This window comes from Cetorhinus maximus, chromosome 1 (assembly GCF_964194155.1).
Source record: "Cetorhinus maximus chromosome 1, sCetMax3.hap1.1, whole genome shotgun sequence".
Classification (NCBI taxonomy): domain Eukaryota; kingdom Metazoa; phylum Chordata; class Chondrichthyes; order Lamniformes; family Cetorhinidae; genus Cetorhinus; species Cetorhinus maximus.
Window position 1 is genome coordinate 219,892,670 of NC_135879.1, and position 26,434 is coordinate 219,919,103.

The 26,434-nt window shown below is 41.8% G+C and overlaps 1 protein-coding gene across 1 annotated transcript in view; it reads right to left on the reverse strand.

The window, feature by feature from the left end:
- Positions 1-26,434, reverse strand: part of uvssa (UV-stimulated scaffold protein A) — a 101,828-nt gene that overhangs the window by 9,568 nt on the left and 65,826 nt on the right. Inside the window, exons 11-12 of the mRNA XM_078553442.1 lie at positions 25,327-25,513; positions 8,047-8,158 (exon numbers count right to left, since the gene is read on the reverse strand). Coding sequence (XP_078409568.1) covers positions 8,047-8,158; positions 25,327-25,513 — 299 coding nt within the window. The remainder of the gene's footprint in view (positions 1-8,046; positions 8,159-25,326; positions 25,514-26,434) is intronic.

Consider the following 26,434-nt stretch of genomic DNA (forward strand, 5'->3'; position numbering starts at 1 on the left):
CCAAGACATACCTGACCTGTAAATACATTGCCATTCCTTGATCGTCAGAATCCTGGGACTTCCTATCTAAACACTGTGGGAATATCTTCATCACATGAACTGCAGGGGCTTAAGGTGGCTCAGCAACATCTTCTCAGAGGCAATTAGGGATGGGCAATAAATGCTGGCCTTGCCATGACACCAATGACTTGAAAATAATTTTAAAGAATATTCTAATGTTATTTGGAAATTGAAACGGGTTTTCATCTCTCTTTTAGCAGTTTCAAAATGACCAATTCCTTTTCTAAGATTTTCAAACTTACTCCTGCCTCCCCACCCTCTGATTCAGACAGACTGTCTTTTACCTCCAGGAAATAGTTACCTAAATTGAGTATTACACTACTTAAATCCAAGACATATAAATTGGATTAGTTATACATAATTTTTTCAAATCTGAGTATTCCCCTCCACAGTCTGTTACTGACAAAACTTGCGGCACTGCATCAAAATTAACTTGGTACAGAGATCTGAACTGGAGTGTGCTTTGTTAAACTGCTTACCATATATAGTATAGCTAGATGTAAAGAAACACTGGTGTTCACACTTACATAAAATACATTCTTCATAATTCATCCCAATATAAACCTTCTAAATTCCCAGCAGCTGGCACACCACACTATTACATCATCACAAAATACAGCATAGCTTGATTTTGTGCTGCATCTGGTATTATATATTAGCATACTGTGACTGCATTGAGTAATGCTTTCACAACCAATGTCTTCTTTGAGATCAGTCTGCCAGTCACATGGCATCCTTTGGGATCATACCTTCCCTTAAACTTGTTAAGACCACTTAACTCTCCCGCACTTCCTGGCTCCATAATCAGGTAAGTTTATTTCAAAAACTTACCTTGTTGACTGTGGCCTAACAGGCAGTCTTAAGCCTGGCTTTCCTCAGAGCAAATTTATCTTGTAGTGAGGGCCTCAAACATGCATTGAGCCCCTTATTTCCTTACAAAAGGCTTACTTGCCTGCATGGGTCACTGCATGAGGATTATGTCCTTTTCCAATTTAGTGGATGGCACACTTGCAGCCAGAAATGTGTGCACATTTCCTTCTGCTCATATTTAATGAATTTACAGACCCTAATGTCTAGGTACACCATAAAAAAATTCCAGTCAAATCATTTAAAAATAGGCCCTGAAATTTCACAATGGTCTACAGATTTCCTGCTAGAACCCGCAGAAAAGAAAGGTGTAAACAGCTATACAAATTATTTATCCGCGGGTTATGCCCATTTTACATCAAAATTACGGTGGCAGACTAGTAAAAACCCTAAAGAAATTTAGGGCTAGGCTGTTCTATCTAAATCACGACTGGCTGAAACCTTTCATCTCAACGAGCACAAAAACTCAACAGCAGATATAAGTTTTAGGGAGAAAGGAGTGATCTGATTTTGTTCTTTTTAAAATCAGTCCCCAGAAAGATACTGTGATTCACACAGGGTTAAATCAGTGTTAAATGTCACCCACAAATGGAGCTGGAGCAAGATAAGGGAGAAAAGAAAGTGAGGCTCATGAAGAAAGTTGATCCAAAAGATTTATTTAATCTTGAGAGAGATTAAATATAAAGTAACACAAGTCAAAAAATGAAACCATTAATCCATGATTAAGGCCAAAATAAAGCACAGTTAGACACAAGACCTTCCAATAACAACAAGGCGGTACCAGCTTAGAGCTCCATGAATGGGACACTTGTATAAATACGGCAAAAAATACTGGGGCCCAGTCAGTATGAAATGAGCATTTCAACAAAATGAAGGACCAATTTAAAAGCCTTTGAAAAGAAATCAATAGAGTGCCAAGGAAGAACAGTCTTTAGAGCCTTGATGGACCCTAAAGCTCTTCATATAGTGTTGCTGACTTTAGTGATGGTGAAAAAAATTACACAGTTTGGGAAAAAAAAAATCAATACTGTAGTTAGTAAAGAGATGCTATTTCACATCTGACTGACCAGCGGCCTGCCTTTCCGTGGTTATCCTGATACCTGTTTGTTAACAAGTCACTAAAGGCTGAAAGACCAGATATTCTTGAGTACTGACACAAAAAGTAGGTGCTTAATTTGCTTCTATGTGCGATCCATTGGAAAGGATGAAAGCTGCAGATTAGTAGGTCACTGTGCTTTATCATCGATTCATAGTATCAAGGCCTAGTCATCATTATATGGGGCATCTGCGTTACACTTAAGGTTTTATGTAAACACTGCAAACTAGGAAAGAATCAAGTGATTTAGAAAGGATCAGACTGCAGGAAGCACCATTGTTCTATGCACATTTTCTGCTGTCATTCCCAAATAGATTGTAATACTGTTATGTCTATGTTCATTCACTGTGTCAAACAGTATTTGGGATTCAATCTATTTTAAAATGGAACACTGAACACTTCAAACTGCTGAATTCCAAGTGAATTCTAGATTCAAAGCCACCTGGAGTTAGCAGAGCAGCACAGTTAACATCACAGATTACACACATGGCCATCAGCATGGTTTTAAATGCACACTTCCTTCAAAATCTTTGATACGCATAGCACAAAACTGAAATTATTTGATTGGTGCATTACAATATCCATTAAAATCAAATGAACATCAAAACCAAAAATTATCAATCTGGAAATAACAGCAGAAAATGATGCACCTTGCAATCTGATCCTTGGAAATGCAAAGTATCATTCGTGTTAAGCATTTTTCTTGACATCCGTTTACACAAGAGATAGACATGAAGGGACAATGTTATCCAGAAAAAATATCTTGCAAGACACTTGCAAGCAGGTGCATAATGCAGAAGGGTGAGATAACAGGTTCAGTGACACATGGCATTATTGCATCAATAATTTGTTTTATTTTTTTAGTACAGATTAAAAGAACAATTGCAAATGCTTTAAATCTGAAAAGCTTTTACTGAAGGGTCCCAACCAAAGTGCTACTCTACCTTTCAATTTAAAGATCACAAAATCATAATGGCACAGAAGGAGGCCATTCGGCCCATCGTGTCTGTAATGGCTCTCCAGATGAGCATTATGGCCTAGTGCCATTGCCTTGCCTTTTCCCCGTATCCTTGCACATTGTTTCTATTCAAATAATCATCTAATGTCCTCTTGCATGCCTCCACCACACTTTCAGGCAATGCATTCCAGACCCGAACCACTCGTTATGTGAAAAAGTTTTTTCTCACATCACACTTGCTTCTTTTGCAAATCACCTTAAATCTGTGCCCTTTGATTCTTGATCCTTTTATGAGTGGGAACAGCTTCTCCCCATCTACTCTGTCCAACCCCTCATGATTTTGAACATCTCTATCAAATCTCCTTTCAGTCTTCTTCTCTCCAAGGAGAATAGTCCCAACCTCTCCAATCTATCCTCATAGCTGAAGTTTCTCATCCCTGGGACTTTTCTTGTAAACTTCTTCTGTACGCTCTCCATTGTTTTCACATCCTTCCTATAATATGGTGCTCAGGACTGTACACAATGTTCCAGCTGAGGTCTAATGAGTATCTTATAAAAATTCAGCATAACCTCCTTGCTCTTGTACTCTATGCCCCTATTAATAAAGCCCAGAATACTATATGCTTTATTAACTGCTCTCTCCATCTGTCCTGCCACCTTCAATGATCTATGCACATATACACCCAAGTCTTTCTGCTCCTGCACCCTCTTCAAAATTTCACCCCTTATTTTATATTGTCTGTCCATGTTCTTCCTACCAAAATGCATCACCTCACACTTCTCTGCATTGAACTTCATCTGCCACCTATCTGTCCGCTCCACCAGTTTGTCCATGTCCTCTGCTGATGCTGATCAATATGTTGCATATTTCCAGCCTTTTGTGACTATATTATTTTTGACTCTAGTACAAAAAAAGGTAAGATTGGATGATCAAAAACACATAATAGAAGTTATTTGCAAATAGATCCTGCAGAGTAGATCAACTTATTTCCTATATTATGCCAAAAAAACAGCTCTTTCTGACTGTTGCTTCAGAAAATCCACCTGCCCAGAAACTATGGTGACAATATCTCATTAGAGGACGATATTCAAGATGTGAATTAATTTTCCCATTAAAAAATGCTAGGAATTTACTATAGCGCAGTCAGCTTACTCATAACATAAGAACTAGGAGCAGGAGTAGGCAATTCAGCCCCTCGAGCCTGCCCCGCCAATATGATCATGGCTGACCTCATTTCGGCCTCAACCCCAATTTCCCGCCCTCTCCCCATCATCTGTTACTAACTAAAAATCTGTCTATCTCCTCAAATTTATTCAGCGTCCCAGCATCCACTGCATTCTGAGGTAGCGAATTCCACAGATTCACAACCCTTTGAGAAAAGTAATTCCTCCTCATCTCTGATTTAAATCTACCACCCCTTAGCCTAAAACTGTGGCCTCTTGTTCTAGAATGCTCCACAACGGGAAATATTCGTTCCATGTCTACTTTGTCTATCCCCTTTAGCATCTTATATACCTCAATTAGACCTCCTCTCATCCTTCTAAACTCTAGCAAGTATAGGCCTAAACTGCTCAATCTCTCTTCATAAGACAAGCCCCGCATCTCTGGATTCAATCTAGTGAACCTCCTCTGAACCGCCTCCAATGCAACTACATCCTTCCTCAAGTAAAGGGGCCAAAACTGTGCACAGTACTCTACCAATGCCTTGTACAGTTGCAACAACACTTCCATATTTTTATACTCTATTCCTTTAGCAATAAATGCTAAAATTCCATTTACCTTCCTTATTACCTGCATACTAGCTTTCAGCAATTCATGCAAGAGGACACCCAGATACCTCTGCACTGAAGCATTCTGAAGTTCCTCTCCATTTAAATAATAAGTCGCTTTTTTATTCTTCCGACCAAAATAGATAACCTCACACTTATCCACGTTAAACTCCATCTGCCAAATTTTGGCCCATTCACCTAACCTGTCCATATCCATTTGTAAATTTCTTATTTCTTCATTGCAACTTACTTTCCCACCTATTTTGGTGTCATCTGCAAATTTAGCTATAGTACCTTCTATCCCTGAATCCAAGTCATTCATATAGATTGTAAATAGCTGGGGCCCAAGGACTGAATCCAGTGGCACCCCACTAGTTACAGCTTGCCATCCAGAAAAAGACCCATTTATCCCGACTCTCTGCTTTCTGTTGGTTAGCCAATCCTCTATCCAAGCAAATATATTATCCCTAACTCCGTGTGATCTTATCTTGTTTTGTGCGGCACCTTATCAAAGGCCTTCTGGAAGTCCAAATATACTACACATACAGGATTCCCATTATCCACTTTGCTTGTCACATCTTCAAAAAACTCTAGCAAATTAGTCAAACACAATTTACTCTTCATAAAACCATGCTGACTCTGATAGATTGCATTTTGACTTTCCACATGCCCCAATACTACTTCCTTAATAATGGATTCCAACAATTTCCCAACGACAGACGTTAAACTAACTGGTCTATAATTTCCTACTTTCTGCTTCCCCCGCTTTTTAAATAAGGGGGAGGCAGAACAGAAACATGAGCACCCTTGTGAAGGTTTAAGAGATTTAGAATTCACTGAACTATCCAACATATTCCCTAATCTAAATCCTTAAATTTCCCTCTTATTCTCAGAAAGTCTGAATTAATTTAAATATAAGATTATTTTAAAAATCAAAAAACTCTAGTTCTTCAATGGAATCTATAGAATCTAAATTCGGTCAACCAAGTAACTGGGTGTAGTCTGCCTGGTGGTGAGTCGAAGGGATGTAGAAGGACAGCTCCTGTGGGGAAAGCCTTCTGTCTGCTCAGAGGTTTCCCCTGATTCCAGCTGCAATCCTGGTCCTATGCAGGAAATGCGTACCTGATTGAGCCAGTATGAGTGAAGATTTGATGGGACAGGCTTTGGGAACTTGCTGCCATAGGAGAAAGAGTAGCCTGAAGGGATTGAAAATGTTCAACCTTGATTCCTGGGTTTGGAGGATACTTCAAGACCTCTTGCATGGGCCCCTCTCCTGTTGATGCCTCCAGGCGCCCACCTGCTGACTTTTGAACGCTAGATGTGCAGTCTAACAGGTGACCCCTACATTTAGAGGTGGATTCAGTCAAAAACACAAAATGTATTGGATCCTGTGTTTTATCCTTCGTATTTACTTGTTTGCATATAGGGCAGGGTATTCTAGCCAGCAGTATGAATCCTTAAGAAAATAGTTGGGAAGCAAAGACAGAATGAAGTACAACCCTCCAGTAATTTAATGCTCCCTTTTATCCCTAAATCTTCTGATAGATCAGTGGACGTATGGCAACAAGCCTAGGCTTAAGTACATAAAAAAAAGCAACTATCATGACAAACTTTAGGTGTTCCTTTCATAAAAAAATAACTAATTTTCACATTTGTAAGCTTTTGATACCACTCAATCTGTTTTCTTTTCTTATACTGCACAACAAATAAATAAAATGATGTCCTTAGTTGGTTCTCAAAGATGCATCTTCTGGTTTGGCAAGTGCTAAGAAAATGACATCCCTATGGCAAAGCAAAAGCTATCTCGCAGGAGGTGAGCAGTTTGCATTCTTTTCTGGCTTCTGACCTTTTTGTAGGTTTCAAGCCCAAAACGGGGGTGAGGCTAACCTGTTCGTTGAGTCCTTCAGCCTCATGTCGGCTGCCATGTTTGTCCACACAATAGGCGGTATTTAATGGAGGTGACGGGAGACTTGCCTAGCATATGAAGAGCCAGCGAGAGCCCTCTGTCACCTCTTTTTGGGAAGACCTGCCATATTATGTGCCACTTAAGAGTGGCCAACAGTGTGCATTCCCTGAGATCAAGGTCCCTGGCGTGCAAATCCTGCCTCCCTACCCTCCCGCCCTCTTGAGAGTTGCCAGCAAATAAAAGGAAATGCACCCACACTAGGCCCAGGACCGCTGAAGGTCCCAGGCTGGTGTGTGATGGTGGGATTGGGGTTGCAGGGTGGGGAAACTGGCAGCAAGGGCTGGGTAGTGGCTCTCAGCAGGCATCTCCCCCTCTTCCTTATGCTGGATCCCTCAATCAGGCACTTATGACTTTGAACGAGGGATTCCCCCACCACCACCCACTGAAGCCTGCAAACAACCCAAGCAAGGTTTGTTTTTCAGGCTTCCCATAAGATAAGTCCCCTGCCTGCTGTTGTTATCGGGATGAGGCCAATAGGGCCTCAATCAATGGTTGGGGCAGGAGGGCAGCCCATGAGCCTTCCCGCCCCAGGCTTAATCAGGGCAGAGGAGGGAAGGCGGCAGGCTCCCCACCTGCCAATCTCCCGCCCGATTAAATGCCCGCCACCAATATCACCTTGGGGGAAGGCATTAAATTCTGCCCAACATTTCAAAAATACATTTACTGTCCATCAAACACTTCTGGGCATCCTGAAGGTGAGAAATGTGCTATATAAATGCAAAATCTTTTCTTAAATCTCACCACTCCACTAGTCCCTCTGTTTCTTTTAGTTTGCCTCTGTATTAATTTATATTTCACAGTGAGTCTGTGGCTCAAATGGGGCACTATCTCTTGCATTTTATGCATGGTTGCCCAATAACACCTCAAATCTGATTCTTCTGTTGTGTCAACTTCCCTCACAATTTATTTTAATTTTGTGATATATCACAAATAAATATCACCAAAGCATGTTCCTTGTTACTGCTACATGATAAGGTGATACATGATAGACCTGTTGTGAAAATTAAGATGCATGGTATTAACGGAAATGTACTTAGTTTGACCATAACTGGGAAGTACTAATGATGGAGTTCCGAAAAAGACTTGGTCTGTCACATTTTGTCAAGTCTCTGATTTAAGTAACTTAGTTTAAGCTGCAGACTCCTTCCCTATTCAGACAATTATTCCCTTTCCTGCACAGTGCATCAATGATAACATAACTCAAGGTTTATGCTCGACATTTTGAGCCTGAATTTACTCATACATACATTCAAAACTCATTTATTTAGCCCATATATGTTAGCACACTGACATTAAAAAGAAATAAATTTAAAAATCACACTGCCATACCAGCTTTCGCTTCCTGCTTTCTCTGTTCTTCTTGCTTCAGTCTTTGAATATCTTCTGGATTTACAGGATTTCCTTGCTCATCTCTTGGGATTATCTTTCCATGGAAAGGGCACTATACACAAAAAGAGATGCAATGAGCATCGTGTTGCATGCAGTATAAAAGAAAATCAATCTCTTTACCAGTGGGTTCTGAGAGTTTTGTCATCTGTGTTGCAATAGCTTGTCTGCGTTTCCACCTGACCACTACTGCTAGTATTTGTCCATGTTTTGTCATAGCAATAACTTGCATTTATGTAGCACCTTTAACTTAGTAAGGCACCCCATGACACTTCACAGGAGTGCTATCAGACAAACTTTGACACTGAGCCAAAAGCCTGATCAAATAGGCTGGTTTTAAGAAGCGGTGTAAAGAGGGAGAGAGATAGAGCGATGGAGGGGTTTAAGTGGACAATTCCAGAACTTAGGGCCTAGGCAGCTGAAAGGGTGGCGACCAATGGTAAGGCAAATTGGCCAGGCACAGAGATCTCAGAGGGATGCAGGGCTGAAGGAAGTTACAGAGATAAGGATGGGCGAGTCCATGGAGAGTTTGGAACACAAGGGTGGGAATTTTAACATGTGGACATGGTAGCATGTTGCCAGACCAGGATCCACAAACACAGAGCCAACTGGTGAGCGTGACCGAAGAAGAATGCTGGACAATCAATGTTTTGAGTCCTTTCATTTTAAGTTCCTCCCTGTACAACAAGATGAATTGCCTGCTGGTACTTCCTCCCTGTGACTCAATGCCTAACAGATGCTTAGCACTGACCTGAAATGAAACATAAAACTTGCTCACAGGTAATCGTAAATACATGTTCTAATGCACTATTGAACCATAAAGGTTTACTGCATAGGAGGCCATTCAGTCTATGTGGCTATGCAGGTAATTTTCTAGCACATTCCAAAACTAATCCCTCTGCCTTGCTGTCACCTCCCCAAAGGCATATAGCTTCCTCAGCTTCAAATATTTACCCAATTTTCCCTTGAGAGATGCCATATTCTCCTTTTTAACCACTTGCATGTTCCAACAATCCTGTATGTGAAGAAATTCCTCCAAACCTCTCTCTTCACTTTCCTTGTAACAAATTTATTTTGTCAATTCCAGATCATTGACTCTCTCACCAAAGGAAACAAGATTCACTCTTTGGAAACCCTTCATAATTTTTAAAAGTTTAATTAGCCTACATTGCTTCAGTGGGAGCAGTTCCTGTATCTCAAGTTCCCGCTCTTAAACACAATTTCCCATGGCATCATTCTAGTGAATCTACACAATATGCTCTCAATGGCCTGGAATTCCACAGAGCCATGGAGACTCCAGGGACCTTCCAAAATGGTGAGTGGGACCTAGAAGTCCCGTCCCCATTTCCAACAGATTCTATTTGTGCTGGGGCATTTTGAATTCCACCGTCCAGGGTGTTGTGTTAATTTGCTGGCTCTGTTTAAAATCTAAAATTTATTTTTGGACTGTTGCCTTAAAGGGGGTGTAACTGGAAGCCAGGTTAATTAGGGATTTTAGGAGTTATCATAGTAATTAGTTGTAGACCTATGCAAGCACTTGAAATCTTTTCTTTTGTTAATAAATATTTTAATTTAGTTTTTAAAAAATCTCTAAAGTCTTTACTTCTGAATTCAGTGCATGCATCTCAAAATAAAAACAAATTGTAAAACCGTTGTAACCACGCGATCACATTTCCCTCGTGGATTTGATCTGCCTGGCCCATATCATCTGCTGCGTCATAACACTTGGATGTTGAGTTCAAACAGACCCCATTTTTGCTGGAGCAAGGGCCTTATCCCGCACTGTAGTAGTTATGAATCTTTAGACAAGTAGTAAATGCTTTTGAAGGGTGTAAGGTCTGTAGAACTGTCAGCTGTCAAGTTATTTAAATTGCCAGCCCTATAAAAATTGACAAGAAAATCTGCCAGTCTATGCCTGTGAGAGTTGAAAAAAAATCTGTTCTAGCAGCTTCAATAGCTGTTTGTTGACATAACTTAAGTACTATCATTATTGTATTTTTAATGCTTGGCTGCTTTCCACAACCTATCATTTTCGCAGCGGAGGGGGGGGGGGGCGGGTTATTTGATTGACAGCTCTCTTTCTTATTTATTCGTTCAAGGAATGTGGGTGTCGCTGGCTAAACCTTCCTTATGCTGTCTTCTTGAACTGCTGCAGTCCATGTGGTGCTGTTAGGAAGGCAGTTCCAGGATCTTGACCTCGCAAAGGTGAAGGGGCGGCGATATAGTTCCACGTCAGGATGGTGTGTGCCTTGGTGGGGAACTTGCAGGTGGAAGCATTCCCATGCATCTGCTATCCTTGTCTTTCTAGGTGGTAGAGGTCGTGGATTTGGATGGTGCTGTCAACGGAGTCTTGATGAATTGCTCTAGTGCATCTTGTAGATGGTACACACTGCTGCCACTGTGAATTGGTGATGTAGGGTATGAATGTTTATGGTGGTGGATGGGGTGCCAATCAAGAGGGCTACTTTGTCCTGGATGGTGTTGAGCTTCCCGAGTGCTGTTGGATCTGCATTCATCCAGACAAATGGGGAGTATTCCATCACACTCCTGGCTTGTGCCTTGTAGATGGGGTACAAGCTTTGGGAGTCAAGAGACGAGTTGTTCATCACAGAATTCCCAGCCTCTAACCTGCTCTTGCAGCCACAATATTTATATGGTATTGATAGTGGGAATTCAACTATGGTAATGCCATTGAATATCAAGGGAAGATGGTTTGATTCTTTCTTGTTGGAGATGGTCATTGCCTGACCCTTCTGTGACACGAATGTTACTTGCCACTTATTAACCCAAACCTGCATATGGACCAATGTAAACTGTAAATTATTTGCATAAATTCAGCATCAAATCCTTACTCTATACTTTTTTAAATTCCTCAGTATCTGAGGAATCACGAATGGTGCTGAGCATCATGGAATCATCAGCGAACAGCCCCACTTCTGACCTTATGATGGATGGTAGGTTGTTGATGAAGCAGCTGAATGATGATTGGGCCTAGGACACTACCCTGAGGAACTTCTGCAGTGGTATCCTGGGGCTGAGATGACAGATCTCCAACAACCACAACCATTTTTCTTTGTGCTAGGTATGACTACAAATAGGTTATTAAAGGATTAGCTGACTTTGATGTGGGGTTACAAATGCAAATGTTTATAAGGGATTAAGTGCATGAGGATATTTAAATGTACTGAATGGCAATTCACGAATGGGGGAGCATTGTTTTTATATATATATAGTGAAGTCTGTGATAGATATTTACAACTTTATTTTATTTCATCTCAGGTTGACTCCTGAAGTGTGCCTATAGTAGATACTGAGTGAGATGGGATAGAGGTGGTGGGCGGGAGGGCCTAAGTTGGCACTAAGTTGACGAAGGGTTATAAGGGGCCATAGGAACGGGTGGGCATGAGTTGGTATGGAAGGTATGAGGGGGCCATTGAGGGTGGGTGGGGGAATGAATTGTCATAAGTTGGCACGTATCTGCATTGGGAGTGGGAGTGGGTGGGGGTGAGGGATGAGGATTAGAGAGCCTAATATTTAAGAAAACTGGGCGAAGTCCCAGTGAACTGAGGCAGGCCTTTTAAACAGCCTGCCTCAGCATTCAGCAGCCCCTGTGACCACCTCTGATCTGCATCTGGGGGCCTAGCTTCATCCTGCAAACCCCCACACCCCCCTGATACTTTTTCTTCAAGACACATACAGCAAGCCGGGAAATTTTCCAACTCGCGCTATCCAACTCGGGAGCGAAAATCCAGGCCTATGGCTTTAATGTCTCTTCTATAATGGGGCACCCAAAATCCCACACATTACTTTAACTGTAGACCAATGTAAACTGTAAACCAATTATTTGCACAAATTCAGCGTCAAATCCTTACTCTATATTTTTTAAAATTCATTTACAGGGCGCAGGCATCACTGGCTAGGTCAGCATTTATTGCCCGTGCTCAATTGCCCTTGAGAAGGTGGTGGTGAGCTGCCTTCTTGAAATGCTGCAGTCCATGTGGTGTAGGTACATTGACAGTGCTGTTAAGGAGGGAGTTCCAGGTTTTTGACCCAGCGACAGTGAAGGAACAGCAATATAGTGAGTTGCTTGGAGGGGAACATCCAGGTAGTGGTGTTCCCATGTATTGGCACCCCTTGTCCTTCTAGATGGTAGCTTCTGTGGGTTTGGAAGGTGCTATCGAAGGAGCCTTGGTGAATTCCTGCAGTGCATCTTGTACATGGTATACACTGCTGCTACTGTTCGTAGGTGGTGGAGTGAGTGAATGTTTGTGGATGGGGTGCCAATCAAACAGCCTGCTTTGCCCTTGATGGTGTCACACTTCTTAAGCAAGTGGAGAGCATTCCATCACACCCCTGACTTGTGCCTGTGGTGGACAGGATTTGGGGAGTCAGGTGGTGAGTTACTTGCCACAGGATTCCTAGCCTCTGACCTGCTCTTGTAGCCAAAGTACCTATTTTTACTTAGTTCTGTTGAAGAGTCAAACGGACTCGAAACGTTAACTGTGTTCCTCTCCGCAGATGCTGCCAGACCTGCTGAGTTTTTCCAGGTATTTTTATTTTAATTTATGTGGCTCGTCCAGTTCAGTTTCTGGTCAATGGTATCCCCAAGATGTTGATACTGTACATCCCCCATTTATAAAGCTCCAAAATCTATTGTCCTTTAAGATGGCTTTATAGCCCAGCAATCACACTTTCAGGTGTACCATATTTGAACCAGTAGGTCTCTCTGTTCCTCCACATTCTTCAGTTGCTTTCCATGAAATGTATACTCCCAGCATGAGTCACCACTGTTGCAGGATAATATTGAATAACTAGAAATAACTATAGGTAAATTTATTTGAAAGATGGTGATCCACATCACAGAATCACAGCATTGTTACAGTGTAGAAGGAGGTCATTAGGTCCATTATATCTGCACCAGCTCTCTGAGCATTTTAACTTAGTGCCAAACTCCTACCTTTTCCCCGTAACCCTGCACAATGTTTTTATTTAAATAATCATCCAATGCCCTCTTGAATGTCTCAATTGAACCTGCCTCCACAACACTTCCAGGCAGTGCATTCCAAACCCTAACTACTCACTGTGTGAAAAAGTTTTTTCTCACCTCGCATTTGCTTCTTTTGCAAAACACTTTAAAACTGTACCCTCTGGTTCTCGATCCGTTTACGACCAGGAACAGTTTCTCCCTATCTACTCTGTCCAGAGATCTTGAAGTTTCACAAGACTGTGACCCCAAAATACTGAATTTTGACAAGGCTGTTTAGACAAGGCTGTTCAACACTGGGGCATATGCAATACACGTAGCAATTTCTACACAACTAAAACCTAATACAAAACAAGGTAGTGGCAGGTGTTGAATACATATTCAATTTGGACACACCTATTACAAAGCTTTTCAGTACATTACTAAAAATGGCTGTGACAAATTTCAAAAAATTAGTGCATTTTATAGCCGAAGCAGGTAAACAGACAAAGAAAGCATGCAACAATATTCAATGACCAGAACAGCCTTATTAGCAGAAACTCATATTTTACCAAAGCTGGGTAATTCAGAAAGAAAGTGTGAAATTACAACAAAAATGACTGATTCAGATATCTTGAAAAGTTGATCATATGGCAAATGGTTTCAAGGGGACTGAACAGTACAGGTACTTTCATATTCCTAGTGAGAGTTAATGGTGCATACCAGTGGATCAATTTTCCATTTTTACAGCACTTGTTTTCCTAGTCAGTGGCAATATTTCCCCTACAGTGTACGCTCAGTCCTTAGCTCCAAACAGAGCAAAGATTTTAACCCAGCTATTCACCACACAACGTTCAGGGTATTCAGTTAACTTTGTCAAAAATGACTTCCGTAAGAAAATTTTGAATCTTTGTTTTTCCAAAAATCAGAAGAATCCAAAGCTGATGTGAGAAATTTATGTTAGCATAAATAGTGGACTGTAGATGCTTCTCTCATTCAGTTTTAAAATAAAATGTTTCATAAGCAATGCTTGCATTATCGCTTATAGAATTTTGCCAATTTCTTAAACTCATAGAGAGCTGCCTACATGAGTGCCTTCCTGTGAATTTTGGCAGTAGTTAAATTCTGCAGAAAGCAGGATCACGGCATGACTGCTGAGATTGCAGCCTCAGAGATTTTCAAGGCTAGAAACTTCAAATCTAATTTCAACAGGAGTTTATGTTAGTTAGCATCACAAAGAGCTGAATTTTTATTTTCCTTTAAGAAAAACAGAAAATGGCATTTATTATCGTGGAATATAAACAATAAACCTCAGCAATAGAGTTGTAATTATGTACCTTTTGCCATGGAACATATAGCAGGTAAAATATTTGAGTGTGCTGGCTGACTAAACATTAAAAGAACCACTTGCCGTATGGCAGCAATTGCCAGATCAAAGAGAATGATATGATGCAGATCCAGGGAGTGTATCAATCACCTACCAGAGTGAGTGTACTCATCTGAAGGGCCGACAACAGAAATTAAATGGTTCCTATTTTAACAAGGAGTGGATGGAGATGACTCGTAGAGGGAAATGAAATGGAATGGGTCCTGTACATAAGCAGGGCAATCCAAATCGGCATAATGGCCCTTTTTCTTTTTGATTAATACCTGTAGGATCCTTTGGCCTGTTCTTACCAATTGAAAAATCAGTTAAAATTTAGATGACATTTTTTTCTTCCTATTTAACATTAAGATCCGGTGCAGACGTGATGGGCCAAATGGCCACCTCCTGCGTCATAACAATTCTGTGATTCTACGATGATCTTAAGAAGGCCATACTCAAGGTAAGTTTCCGCGCTCACTTAAATGTAGAATTCTTCAAGGGGTATCATGTGGAAACAATGGCTGCAGAAATAGTCACACACAGTTCATTATGATAGTATCAAATGCATTGTCATGTGCAAGTCAATTATTTTAGGAATATTCTTGAGGTAGGGTCCAGCAGGAAAAATGAAGTAAAGTCTTTCCTCTGGCAAAACAAAACATCTTTCATGAACATTTTCGAAGCTTGCTGAAGCAATAAACAACTTGGGGAACTGCTTTCGGTGATGCATGATTCATCACATATTATATAATCATGGAATTCCAACACATTCTCATCCAGTCACTATCTAGAAATACAAATCCAACTATTATACTTCTTGGCAAACTAGTTACACAAACCTATCAATTTGAAACACTGCTGAATGTGGAGAGGTAAAAAATAAAAAATAAATGTGATGGAATACTCTCCACTTGCCTGGATGAGTGCAGCTCCATCAACAATCAAGAAGCTCGACATCATTAAAACAAAGCAACCCGCTTGATTGGAGCCACATCCACCACCTCCAACATCTATCCACTCCCTCCGCCACTTTCGCTCAATGGCAGCAGTGTGTACCATCTACAAGATGCACTGCAGCAACTCACCAAGGCTGCTTTGACAGCACCTTCCAAACCCATGACCTCTACCAACTGAAAGGAGAAGGGCAGCAGAACACCACTATGTTCAAGTTCCACTCCAAGCCACATACCATTCTGACTTGGAACTATATCGCTGTTCCTTCACTGTTGCTGGATCAAAACCCTGGAACTCCCTCCCTAATAGCACTCTGGGTGTGCCTACACCACATGAACTGCAGCGGTTCAAGAAGGCGGCTCACCACCACCATTTCAAGGGCAATTAGAGATGGACAATAAAAATGCTGGCCTATCCACATCCCGTGAGGCGGTGGCATAGTGGTATTGTCACTGGACTAGTATTCCAGAGCCCCAGGGTAATGTTCTGGTGACCACAGCAAATGGTGAAATTTGAATTCAATAAAAATCTGGAAAGTCTAATGATGACGATGAAACCACTGCTGATTGTTGCAAAAACCCATCTGGCTCACTAATGTCCTTTAGGGAAGGGAATAGCCATCCTTACCTGGTCTGGCCTACATGTGACTCCAGGCCCACAGCAATGTGGTTGACTCTTAAATTCCCTCTGAACAAGGGCAATTAGGGATGGGCAATAAATACTGGCCTAGGCAGCGATGCCCACATCCCCATGAACGAATAAAAAATTTTTTAAAAGCTGTCTAATACTGGACCACAGCTTCCAATGCCAATTAGTAATTCACATCTTACAACAATGTTAGTCTGACAGTCAATGTGTTTATTTTATTCATTCATGGTACGTGGGCATTTCACACTGCTACTACGCAGTAACATGATAAGTGGTATTCTAACAGGGTACTATTATCAAGTCAAAAAGACATTCTGCCTACCACACAAATGAGTAATGTGGTGTGTGAATTTCAGCGTTAGTATGACGCTAGGTATGTAGGTCATACATTCCAAAGACTGGCGGATCATATCAAACAGCATGCCCCAGCCGCTTTTCGCAACACACTAGGTACAGACCATACCCAATCAGCCCGTGCTTGCAAAACTCAACACAGTGTCCAATACTAGATGTGATGTGGCAATTAGACAACATTTGCTAAATAACCTTCAGTGTGCTAAGAATTACGCTGACAAGCAATTTAAGATTGTCAGTCGGGCTTGCAACGTGGCGCATTTGTGTGTACTGGAAGCTACATATATTAATGCACAGGGCCCTGTTCTTTGCAGACAGAAAGAAAATGTACACACATTGCGCCTGTTTCAGCTAAACAAAATATGTGCAAATGTAACTCCATTATTCAAAAAGGGAAGAGACAGAGAGCAGGAATTTACAAGCCAGTTAGCTTTACATCTGTCGTAGGGAAAATGTTAGAAGCTATTCTAAAGAAGTTATAACAGAACACTTGGATAAGCTCATCATTGGATAAAGTCATCAGGCAAAGTCAACATGGTTTTGTGAAAGGGAAATCATGTTTAACCAACTTATTGGAGTTCTTTGAGGAAGTAACAGGTGTTGTGGATAAAGGGGAACCGGTGGATGTACTGTCCTTAGATGTCCCGAAGGCATTTGATAAAATGCCACATCAAAGGTTATTGTGGAAAATAAAAGCTCATAGTATAGGGGGTAACACACTGAAATGGATAGGAGTTTGGCTGAGTAACACGAAGCAAAGAGCTGGAATAAATGGGTCTTTCTCTGGTTGATGGACTTCACTCTAAGGTCTTGAAAGAAATGGCTAGTGAGATAATTGATGCACTGGCTTTAATTTTCCAACATTCCCTAGATTCTGGCGGGAGTGGGGGGGGGGCGGGGAGCTGGTTCCATTAGATTGGAAAATAGCAAATTTAACTCCTTTATTCAAAAAGGGAGGGAGACAGAAAGCAGGACAGGCCAGTTAGCCTAACATCTGTCACAAGGAAAATATTCGAAGCTATTATTAAAGATGTTATAACAGGGCACTTAGAAAAATTCAATGCAATTGAAAATTGCAATTTCATTGGATAAAGTCATCAGGCAGAATCAACATGGTTTTGTGAAAGGGAAATTATGTTTAACCAATTAATTGGAGTTCTTTGAAGGAGTCACATGTGCTGTAGATGAAGGGTGGATGTACTGTACTTAGATTTCCAGAAGGCATTTGATAAAGTGCCACATCAAAGGTCATTGCAGAAAATAAAACCTCATGGTGTAGGAGGTAACATATTGGCATGGATAGAAGATTGGCTAGCTAACAGGAAGCAAAAAGTTGGAATAAATGGATCTTTTCTGGTTGGCAGGATGTGACGAGTGGTGTGCTGGGGCCTCAACTTTGTACAGTTTATATAAATGCCTTGGATGAAGGGACCGAAGGAATGGTTGCTAAATTTGATGATGACGCAAAGAGGTAGGAAAGTAAATTGTGAAGAGGATGTAAGGAGACTACAAAGTGACATTAATAGATTAAGTGAGTGGGCAAAGATCTGGCAAATGGAGCATAATGTGGGCAAATGTGAAATCGTTCACTTTGGCACAAAGAGTAAAACAGGAGCTTATTATCTAAATGGTGAGAGATTGCAGAGCTTTGCGATTCAGAGGGATCTGGGTGTCTTAGTGCATGAATCACAAAAGATTAGTATGCAGGTACAGCAAGTAATTAGGAAAGCTAATAGAATGTTATCATTTATTGTGAGGGGAATTGATTACAAAAGTAGGGAGGTTATGCTTCAGTTGTACAGGGCATTGGTGAGAGCACATCTGCAGTATTGTGTATAGTGCTGGTCCCCTAATTTAAGGAAAGGTCTAAATGCATTAGAAGCTGTTCAGAGAAGATTTATTAGACTATTACTAGGAATGGGTGGGTTGTCCTGTGAGGTAAAACTGGACAGGTTAGGCTTATATCCACTGGAATTTAGAAGAGTAAGAGGTGACTTAATTGAAACCTTTAAGATCTTGAGGGGTCTTGACAGGGTGGATGTGGAGAGGATGTGGGAGAATCTAGAACTAGGGTCATGGTTTAAATATAAGGGGTCGCTCATTTAAGACAGAAATGAGGGGAGCATTTTTTTCTCAGAGGGTCGTGAGTCTTCGGAAATCTCTTCCTCAAAAGGTAGTGGAAGCAGAGTCTTTGAATATTTTTAAGGCAGAGCTAAATAGATTCTTGGTTGAAAGGGGGTTAAAGGTTATTGGGCTCGGTAGGGATGTGGGGTTGAGGTTACATTCAGATCAGCCATGATCTTATTGAATGGCGCAGCAGGCTCAAGGAATGGAGTAGCCTACTCCTGCTCCTAATTTGTATGCTCATACATTCATTCCACTTTATCTATACTCTTTATTGCAGTAATTCAAAACAAATCCCACTCCCATGTTTTCTCCTTACAGCCCTTTTTCTTAATTTGTTTCAACTATTTAACCACTTTTCCCTTAAAAGATACATTGACCCAGATCTTCCAGCCAGTGTCGGAATTGGAGCACACGCTGCTGACCCCTTTTAAAACAGTGGCTTTACCTTTCTTATGCTGGAGTTTTAGGGCCTTCCTGTCCCAGCTCCAGCGTGGGTGGATCCAGCAACCTGCTGAGTTAGGAGGCTGTGTGGCAAAGCGCAATTGCAATGTAACAACACCCCCTTTCTATTATGAACTGAAGACATGCCCCTTGAGGTCTGCATTCAGTTCATTGAATTTCACGGCTTTTAAATGGGCCTTTCTTGGTTTTTAGGTTGCCCCACTCAACAATGCACCTCCAAACAGTGCTCGCCCAGCCCCGCACTCCTCGACAATGCTCACCCCATCTCTACAGCTCCTGACAATGCTCACTCCACGCCTGGACCCCCGACAATGCTTATCCCAACCCCACAGCCCCCGGCAAGGCTCATCTGACCCCTGCACCCCCAACAATGCTCACCCGACCCCCCAACAACACTCACCTCACCCCACAACAATGTTCACCCAATCCCCCAACAATGCCCGCCCCAGCCTCACACCCCTTGACAATCCTCACACACCTCGCAACCCCAACAATGCTCACCCATCCCCTGACAATGATCTCCAACCCCCACACTCCCCAACAATGCTCACACCACGCATGCATCCCACCCAAACAACGTTCACACCACCCCTGCTCCAACCCAACAATGCGCACCCCATCCCCGCACCCCCGACAATGCTCACCCCACCCACTGAGAATGCTCACCCCACCTTTGCACCTCCAACAATGCTCACCCCAACCCCCACACTGCCTGACATTACTGAACCCCTCCTGAGCCCATGGCAGTGTTCAACCCCACCCCCAGCCACGTCACATCTCACCCACATCCACCCGTCACCTCTGACAATGTTGGCTCTGCTTCAATGTTGGCCAGACTAAGGAGCTGGGGAGCCAGGAGGCAGGGTAGTAAGCAATAGGGGTATGGGGTGATGAGTTGTGTCAGAGGGGTTGAAGGGGTGGTGAGCAGTGTTGGGTGGTAAGCAGTGTCAGGGGAGTGGTGAGCAGTTTTGGGGGTGTGTAGGGGTGGTGAGAGAGGTCAGGGGCTCGGGGTGGCAGGTGAGCAGGGTCCGGGGTGCATGGGGGTTGGGGGTGTATTGTTGAGATGGTGAGGGGGGCGGGGGCAGGTGGGTGAGCATGTTGGGGCAGGGTGAGCAGTGTCGGGTATGTGGGGTGGGGCAGATGATGAGCGGTGTCGGGGCTGCTGGAGGAGGTGGGCAGTGTCTGGGTTGCCTTGGGTGCTGCAGTGCTTTGACACTCTACCTGATATACTCACTCAGAGCTGCTCGTCTGCCAAGTAAATCAGTGTAGAAAAAAGAACATAAGTATAGGGAACACTGTCCAAGTTTACGCTGCCAGGTCCCAAAGGGACCATCAGCGATGATTCCCATGGATCATTTCTGGTATACAGGAATTCCAAGTTTGGGCATAAGTTGGCTCCTGGAACCTCTGACGCAATTGTGACCCTCAATAGCAGTGACCATCTCAGCATGTGCCGCTATTGAGATTGGGAAATCTGGGCCAATGGTTCATACTGAAGTCACTCTCTGCTCCTACAACCCTTTGCATAAGAGAGAAATACTGGTGCTTTATTCATCAAATCAGAAACACTTCATAATTTTAAAAACTTCTATTTAAAAAAACAAAGACTTGCATTTAAATAACCTCAGGATATTCCAAAGCTCTTTATAGCCAATGAATTACATTTGAAGTGTAGTTATAGTCATTACGGTGCAGGAGGAGGATATTTGGCACATCAAGTCCATGCTGGCTCTCTGTAGAACAATCCAGTCAGTCCCATTCCCCTCCTCTATCCCTGTAGCACTGCAAGTTTATTTCCCTCAATTGCCCATCCAATATCTTTTTTAAATCATTCAACGGGCAGAACTTAATGTGGGCGGTGGGGGGCTGGTCATCCACAGTGAAATAAGATAAGATCATAAGAAATAGGAGCAGGAGCAGGAGTAGGCCATTCGGCCAATCAAGCCTGCTCCACCATTCAGTAAGATCATGGCTGACCTAACTATAACCATAACTCCACTCTCCTGCCTGTCCCACATAACCTTTGACTCTCCTGTAGATGAAAACTCTCTCCAACTCATATATTCAATGATCCAGCCTCCACTGCTCTCTGTGGAAGAGAATTCCAATGATTAACAACCCTCAGAGAAGAAATTCCTCATCTTGGTCTTAAATGGGTGACTCCTTATTTTTAAACTGTGTCCCCTAATTCTAAAACATCCTTTCAGCATCCACCCTGTCAAGTCCCCTCATGAACTAAGATCACCCCTTGTTCTTCTAAACTCCAATGAGTACAGGCGCAACCTTTCCTCATAAGATTCATCCCAGGAATCAGCCTAATGAACCTTCCCTGAACTGCTTCCAATGTAAGTATATCCTTCCTTAAGTAAGGAGGTCGAAACTGTACACAATACTTCAGATGGAGTCTCACCAATGCTCTGTATGGTTGTAGCAAGACTACCCTACTTTTATATTCCATCCCCCTTGCAAGAAGGCTAACATTCTATTTACCTTCCTAATTACTTGCTGTACCTGCATGCTAACATTTTGTGATTCATGTACAAGGACACCCAGGTCCCTCTGTACCGCAGCATTCTGCAGTCTCTCTCCATTTAAATAATATTGTGCTTTTCTGTTCTCCCTGCAAAAGTGGACAACCTCACATTTCCCCACATTATACTCCATCTGAAAATTTTTTTCCCAATCACTTATCCTATCTAAAATCCCTTGCAGACTCTTTGTAGCCTCCTCACAACTTGCTTTCCTACCTATCGTTGTATCATCAGCAAATTTGGCAATAATTCAGTCTGTCCTTTCATTTAAGTAATTAATATAGATCATAAATAATTGAGGCCCCAGCACTGAACCCTGTGGCACTCCACTAGTTACAGTTTGTCAACGTGAAAATGACCCATTTATCCTGACTTTCACAGAATCAATCAGAATCACAGAATTTTAACGGCACAGAAGAAGGCCATTCGGCTCACTGTGTCTGCACCAGCTCTCCAAATGAGCATTATGACCTAGTGCTATTGCCCTGCCTTTTCCCCATACCCCTGCACATTGTTTCTATTCAAATAATCATCTAATGCCCTCTTGAATGCCTCAATTGAATCTGTCTACACCACACTTCCAGGCAGTGCATTCCAGACCCGAACCACTCATTGTGTGAAAAAGTTTTTCTCACGTCACATTTGCTTCTTTTGCAAATCATTTTAAATCTGTGCCGTCTCGTTCTTAATCCTTTTACAATCGGGAACAGCTTCCCCCTATCTACTCTACCCAGCCCTCTCATGATTTGAAACTTTGTTTCCTGTTAGTTAGCCAATCCTCTATCCTTGCTAATATATCACCATCAACAACATGAGCTCTTATCTTCTGCAGTAACCTTTTATGTGACACCTTACCAAATACTTTTTGGAAATCTAAATACATTACATCTACTGGTTCCCCTTTATCCACCCTGCTTGTTACATCCTTAAAGCATTCTAATAAATTTGTCATACACGAATTCCCTTTCACAAAACCAATTTGACTTTGTCTCAATGTACTATGATTTTCTAAATGTCCTGTTACTGCCGTCTACGCGCTGGATTTTCAATAGCCGGTGGGGTCAGAAATGGGCATGATTTGAAAACAGTGTTCCAGGAGGGCAACAGGGATCCCATCGTCGCCGGAACACAGCGCAATTTTCAAAGGGACGTCATGAGGCAGAGAACAGGGAACACACTGGTCTATAATTAACAGCCCATTAAGCTCCTTGAGGAGCTTGCTAATGGGGCACTAAGGGCAAGGAGGGAATTTTCAAACTTGAAAATGTGGAACCTAAACAATCTGATGCATGTTAGTGCACAGCTGTTGGGTTCAAAGTGGGGCAGAAGTTGAAATTTTTTTATGTTGAAAAATTTCGGGAGCCAAGAATTCTTGTTCCGGATCTTGTGCTTTATTTTCCAATTAGCCATTTGGCCACTTTTATGCTCAGTGAGGCTACAGGCCCTCCCGAGGTACTGCCCATTCTCTTCTGCAAGGTAGCGGCAAGCCCCATCATAGCTGCCATCTGCCTTTGCTACTTGTGCTCTGCAGGTAGCTCCCACTTCCTAGTTACGTTCAGCACCATTAATTGGGAGCTGAGCTCGCCACCAGCCCAACTGGGGCATTTACATTTGAAGATGTGCCATGTGAGCAATGCAAATGCGGCATGAGGATTGGAACTCAGAAATTATTCTGGTGCCCAGCTCCCGACCCCAATTTGAAAATCAAGCCTATATTCTTCCCTATCCTCTTTCCAAATGCATCACCCCACATTTTTCCATATTAAATTCCATCTGCCACTTCTCTGCCCATTCTACTAGCCTATCTATGTCCTGTTGCAGTCAATTGGTGTCGCCCTCACTGTTTGCAACCTCTCCAAGTTTGGTATCATCGGCACTGTTGTAATGTAGTAAATGTGACAGCCAATTTACACACAGCAAGGTCCCACAAGCAACAATGTGATAATGACCAGGTAATCTGTTTTTCGTGGTGTTGGTTGAGGGATAAACATTGGGCAGGATACCAGGACTCTGCTCTTCTTTGAAATAGTTTCATGGGATCTTGTGTGTTCATCTGAGCTGGCAGATGGGGGCTCGATTTAATCTCTCACCCTCAAGAGAAGCCCTCCGGCCACATTGGAGTGTCAACAACAACAATAACAACTTATAATTATAAGTTGCACATTTAATGTATAAGATATCCCATGGTGCTTCACAATAACATTATAAACCAAAATTAGACACCAAGCCACAAAAGGCAACACGCAGGCAGGTGGTCAAAAGCTTGGTGAAAGAGGAGTGTCTTACAGGAACAAAGAGAGGTAGAGAGTTAGAGAGGTTTAGATAGGGAACTCCAGAGCCTGAGGCACTGATTCTAAGGCAAGGGTGCTTACTGGGAATATTTCCAAGGTAAATATTCCCAGTAAGTTAATACTCCCCTCACAGCTATAGTCTTCCATGCTTGGTGCCATCCTGCCAGGTTTATATGAACAGTAAGCTCTCTGTGACTTTATTGTCTTTTCTACAATGGAGCACCAGAAACAGCACACAGTAACAGTGACCTCCCTATTGCTTTTATGTCTAAGACTCTGTACTCCTATTAGTAAAATTCAATTTAGCAAAGAACAAAGGGTACAAGGTAGGCAACCCCACTTTCTACGAGATTCTATTTTCTCCACTTACCCCTAGATTCTGATCTAGCAGTAACCTCAAGAGGAGAAAAGTGGACTTTTATGCTTTTTTCCCTGAAACAAAAAAAAAGCAAAAATCTCTTCTAAGGATTTGTTGCAACAGTCCAGGTCTGGTTAGAGGGAGTCATGAACTTTGAGCAGAGTTGCCAATTATTTTACCCATTTTGATTAGATGCTGGGTTGACAACATGACTAAACTGTTAAGGTAATGATAAACAACCAGGAAGTCACTGATGCAAAGATACAGTTACAAATTTAACATGGCTTGTTGATGAAAGATCCTTATAACATTGATTGCTCATATAATCAGTTGCAGCCTAGGCTTTGAAAGTACTGAAGTCTACCTTCAATTTCAGTCAGTTAATGATTCAGTCAGTCAGTGACTCTTCTGGGATGAAAAGTACTTGGGTCTCATTGCCATGCAAACTGAGAGACGATTGCCACTTGTACCCTCAAAGATATGTGATTTAGCGTCAAGACCAGACTAAAGGTTTTGTCCCAAGTATGACAAATTATATATTTTAATTAGCAAAGTTCTGGTAACTTCTTCATTGCTGACAACAACATGGAGACCATAATAAAAGATTGCTTCTCCATAATCCAGGTCCTGTTCTCTCAGTCTCACATTCTATATTTGCCATCAGGTTTCATTCGGATCCCTCCAAATGCCTAGACTGTGGTATAAAATGGCACATGCCCTTGGGCTTCGATACACTCTTTTAAGTCTCCATAACTCAGCACTGCAAACCAAATCTGGCCGGTGGTCATTTTTGCTTGCATTGTGTATGCTTGGCCTTTTTAGCATGTTTGATCTTACACAGATCTAACCTGTTTCCCATTAATTTATGACATGGGAGGGGCATGCTGTAGAACAGGCTGTGACACTGCAGCCTCTTATTAGCAAAGGGTTTTTAGTATTTCCCTTCATTATTCAATTTAATTTTTAAACAAGTTCACGGATGAGATAGTTTGGTATGTAATGCTACATTCACTATGTCAGTCTTGTTGCTTTGTTTGATGGTGATAAGGCTTCTAAGTTAAACTTTCACATGGGCATTATAAATGTTCACTGACTCATGCTTTTCACATTTTCATTCTAATGCGGAAATGATAAAATAATGCACTGAAATGTGTGGCTTCATTACAAACCTTGAACCGATCCTGGCGTTCACAAAATCTTCCATCGGGCAAAGGTGCTCGGCACTTGTGCTTTACAGGTTCAAATTTTCCTGCAAAGGTTATGTATCTGGTTTGCAGTGCGGCTGCCAAATCCTTACTTTCCGACTCGTCATCCACTTCTTTGCTGGATGCCCAGAATCGATGTGGAGTGTCAATTCTAGTAAATATTAAAGATATCTGTATAAAAAAATAACATCTACCGAGTAGAGATGTATTACATCTTACATTAATTTGTCGATCGTATTACAATATTGTACATTAAATATTGGTGTTAGAGCAATTCAGTGGTATGGCGATAGAGTAATACATTAACGCATTGTGCCAGAGTAGCACCCAGAGTGCCAATGAGTCACAGAGCTGCGAATGTGCCTTCAAACAGTACCACCAGATGCCACAAGCATAGGCAAAGGGTCCAGATTACACTTCAAAAGTACTTCATAGATAATAGAGGGAAACTAATAAATAGATTATTTGGTATTATAGACAAAAAGTAAAAGACCTCTTTAAGGGTTGCACCCAAAATATTAATCTGCTTTTCTCTTTTGGCTAACCCACTTTACAGCATTTATCATCATTCTAATGGTAAGAAAATTACTACTACAATTACTATTCTAAATCTAAGCAAATATTTATTCTGATGTCTATGAATCTAGCACTGGGATCATGAATGTAAACATTTCAGTGCTTCTTGGGTCTGACAAAAGCAAAGGGTATAATGCCCTCTGGTGGCTATACATATATATTGCCATTAATAAGGTTCAGTTATCCGGCTACTGCATTCTACTCAAAAGTAGAAATGTACATATGTCCAGAGGAACATACAAAAATTATGCAGATGATTATGGAAATCATTCAAAAGTAGTTAAAACAATGAAAAGTAAATCATATGCAAATGCGACTGTAAAATGAAAATTGACCATTGCAGTGCGGTAGCATCATGTGACGGGAACATGGATTTGTGCTCTCAATGCATCATGAGAGACTGTCTCTAACCTTAGCTGGGTTTTGGTAATCAGAGGTCAGGCCAACTGGCCTGTAGTTGCCTGGTTTCTCTTTTCCTCCTTTCTTGAACAGCAGA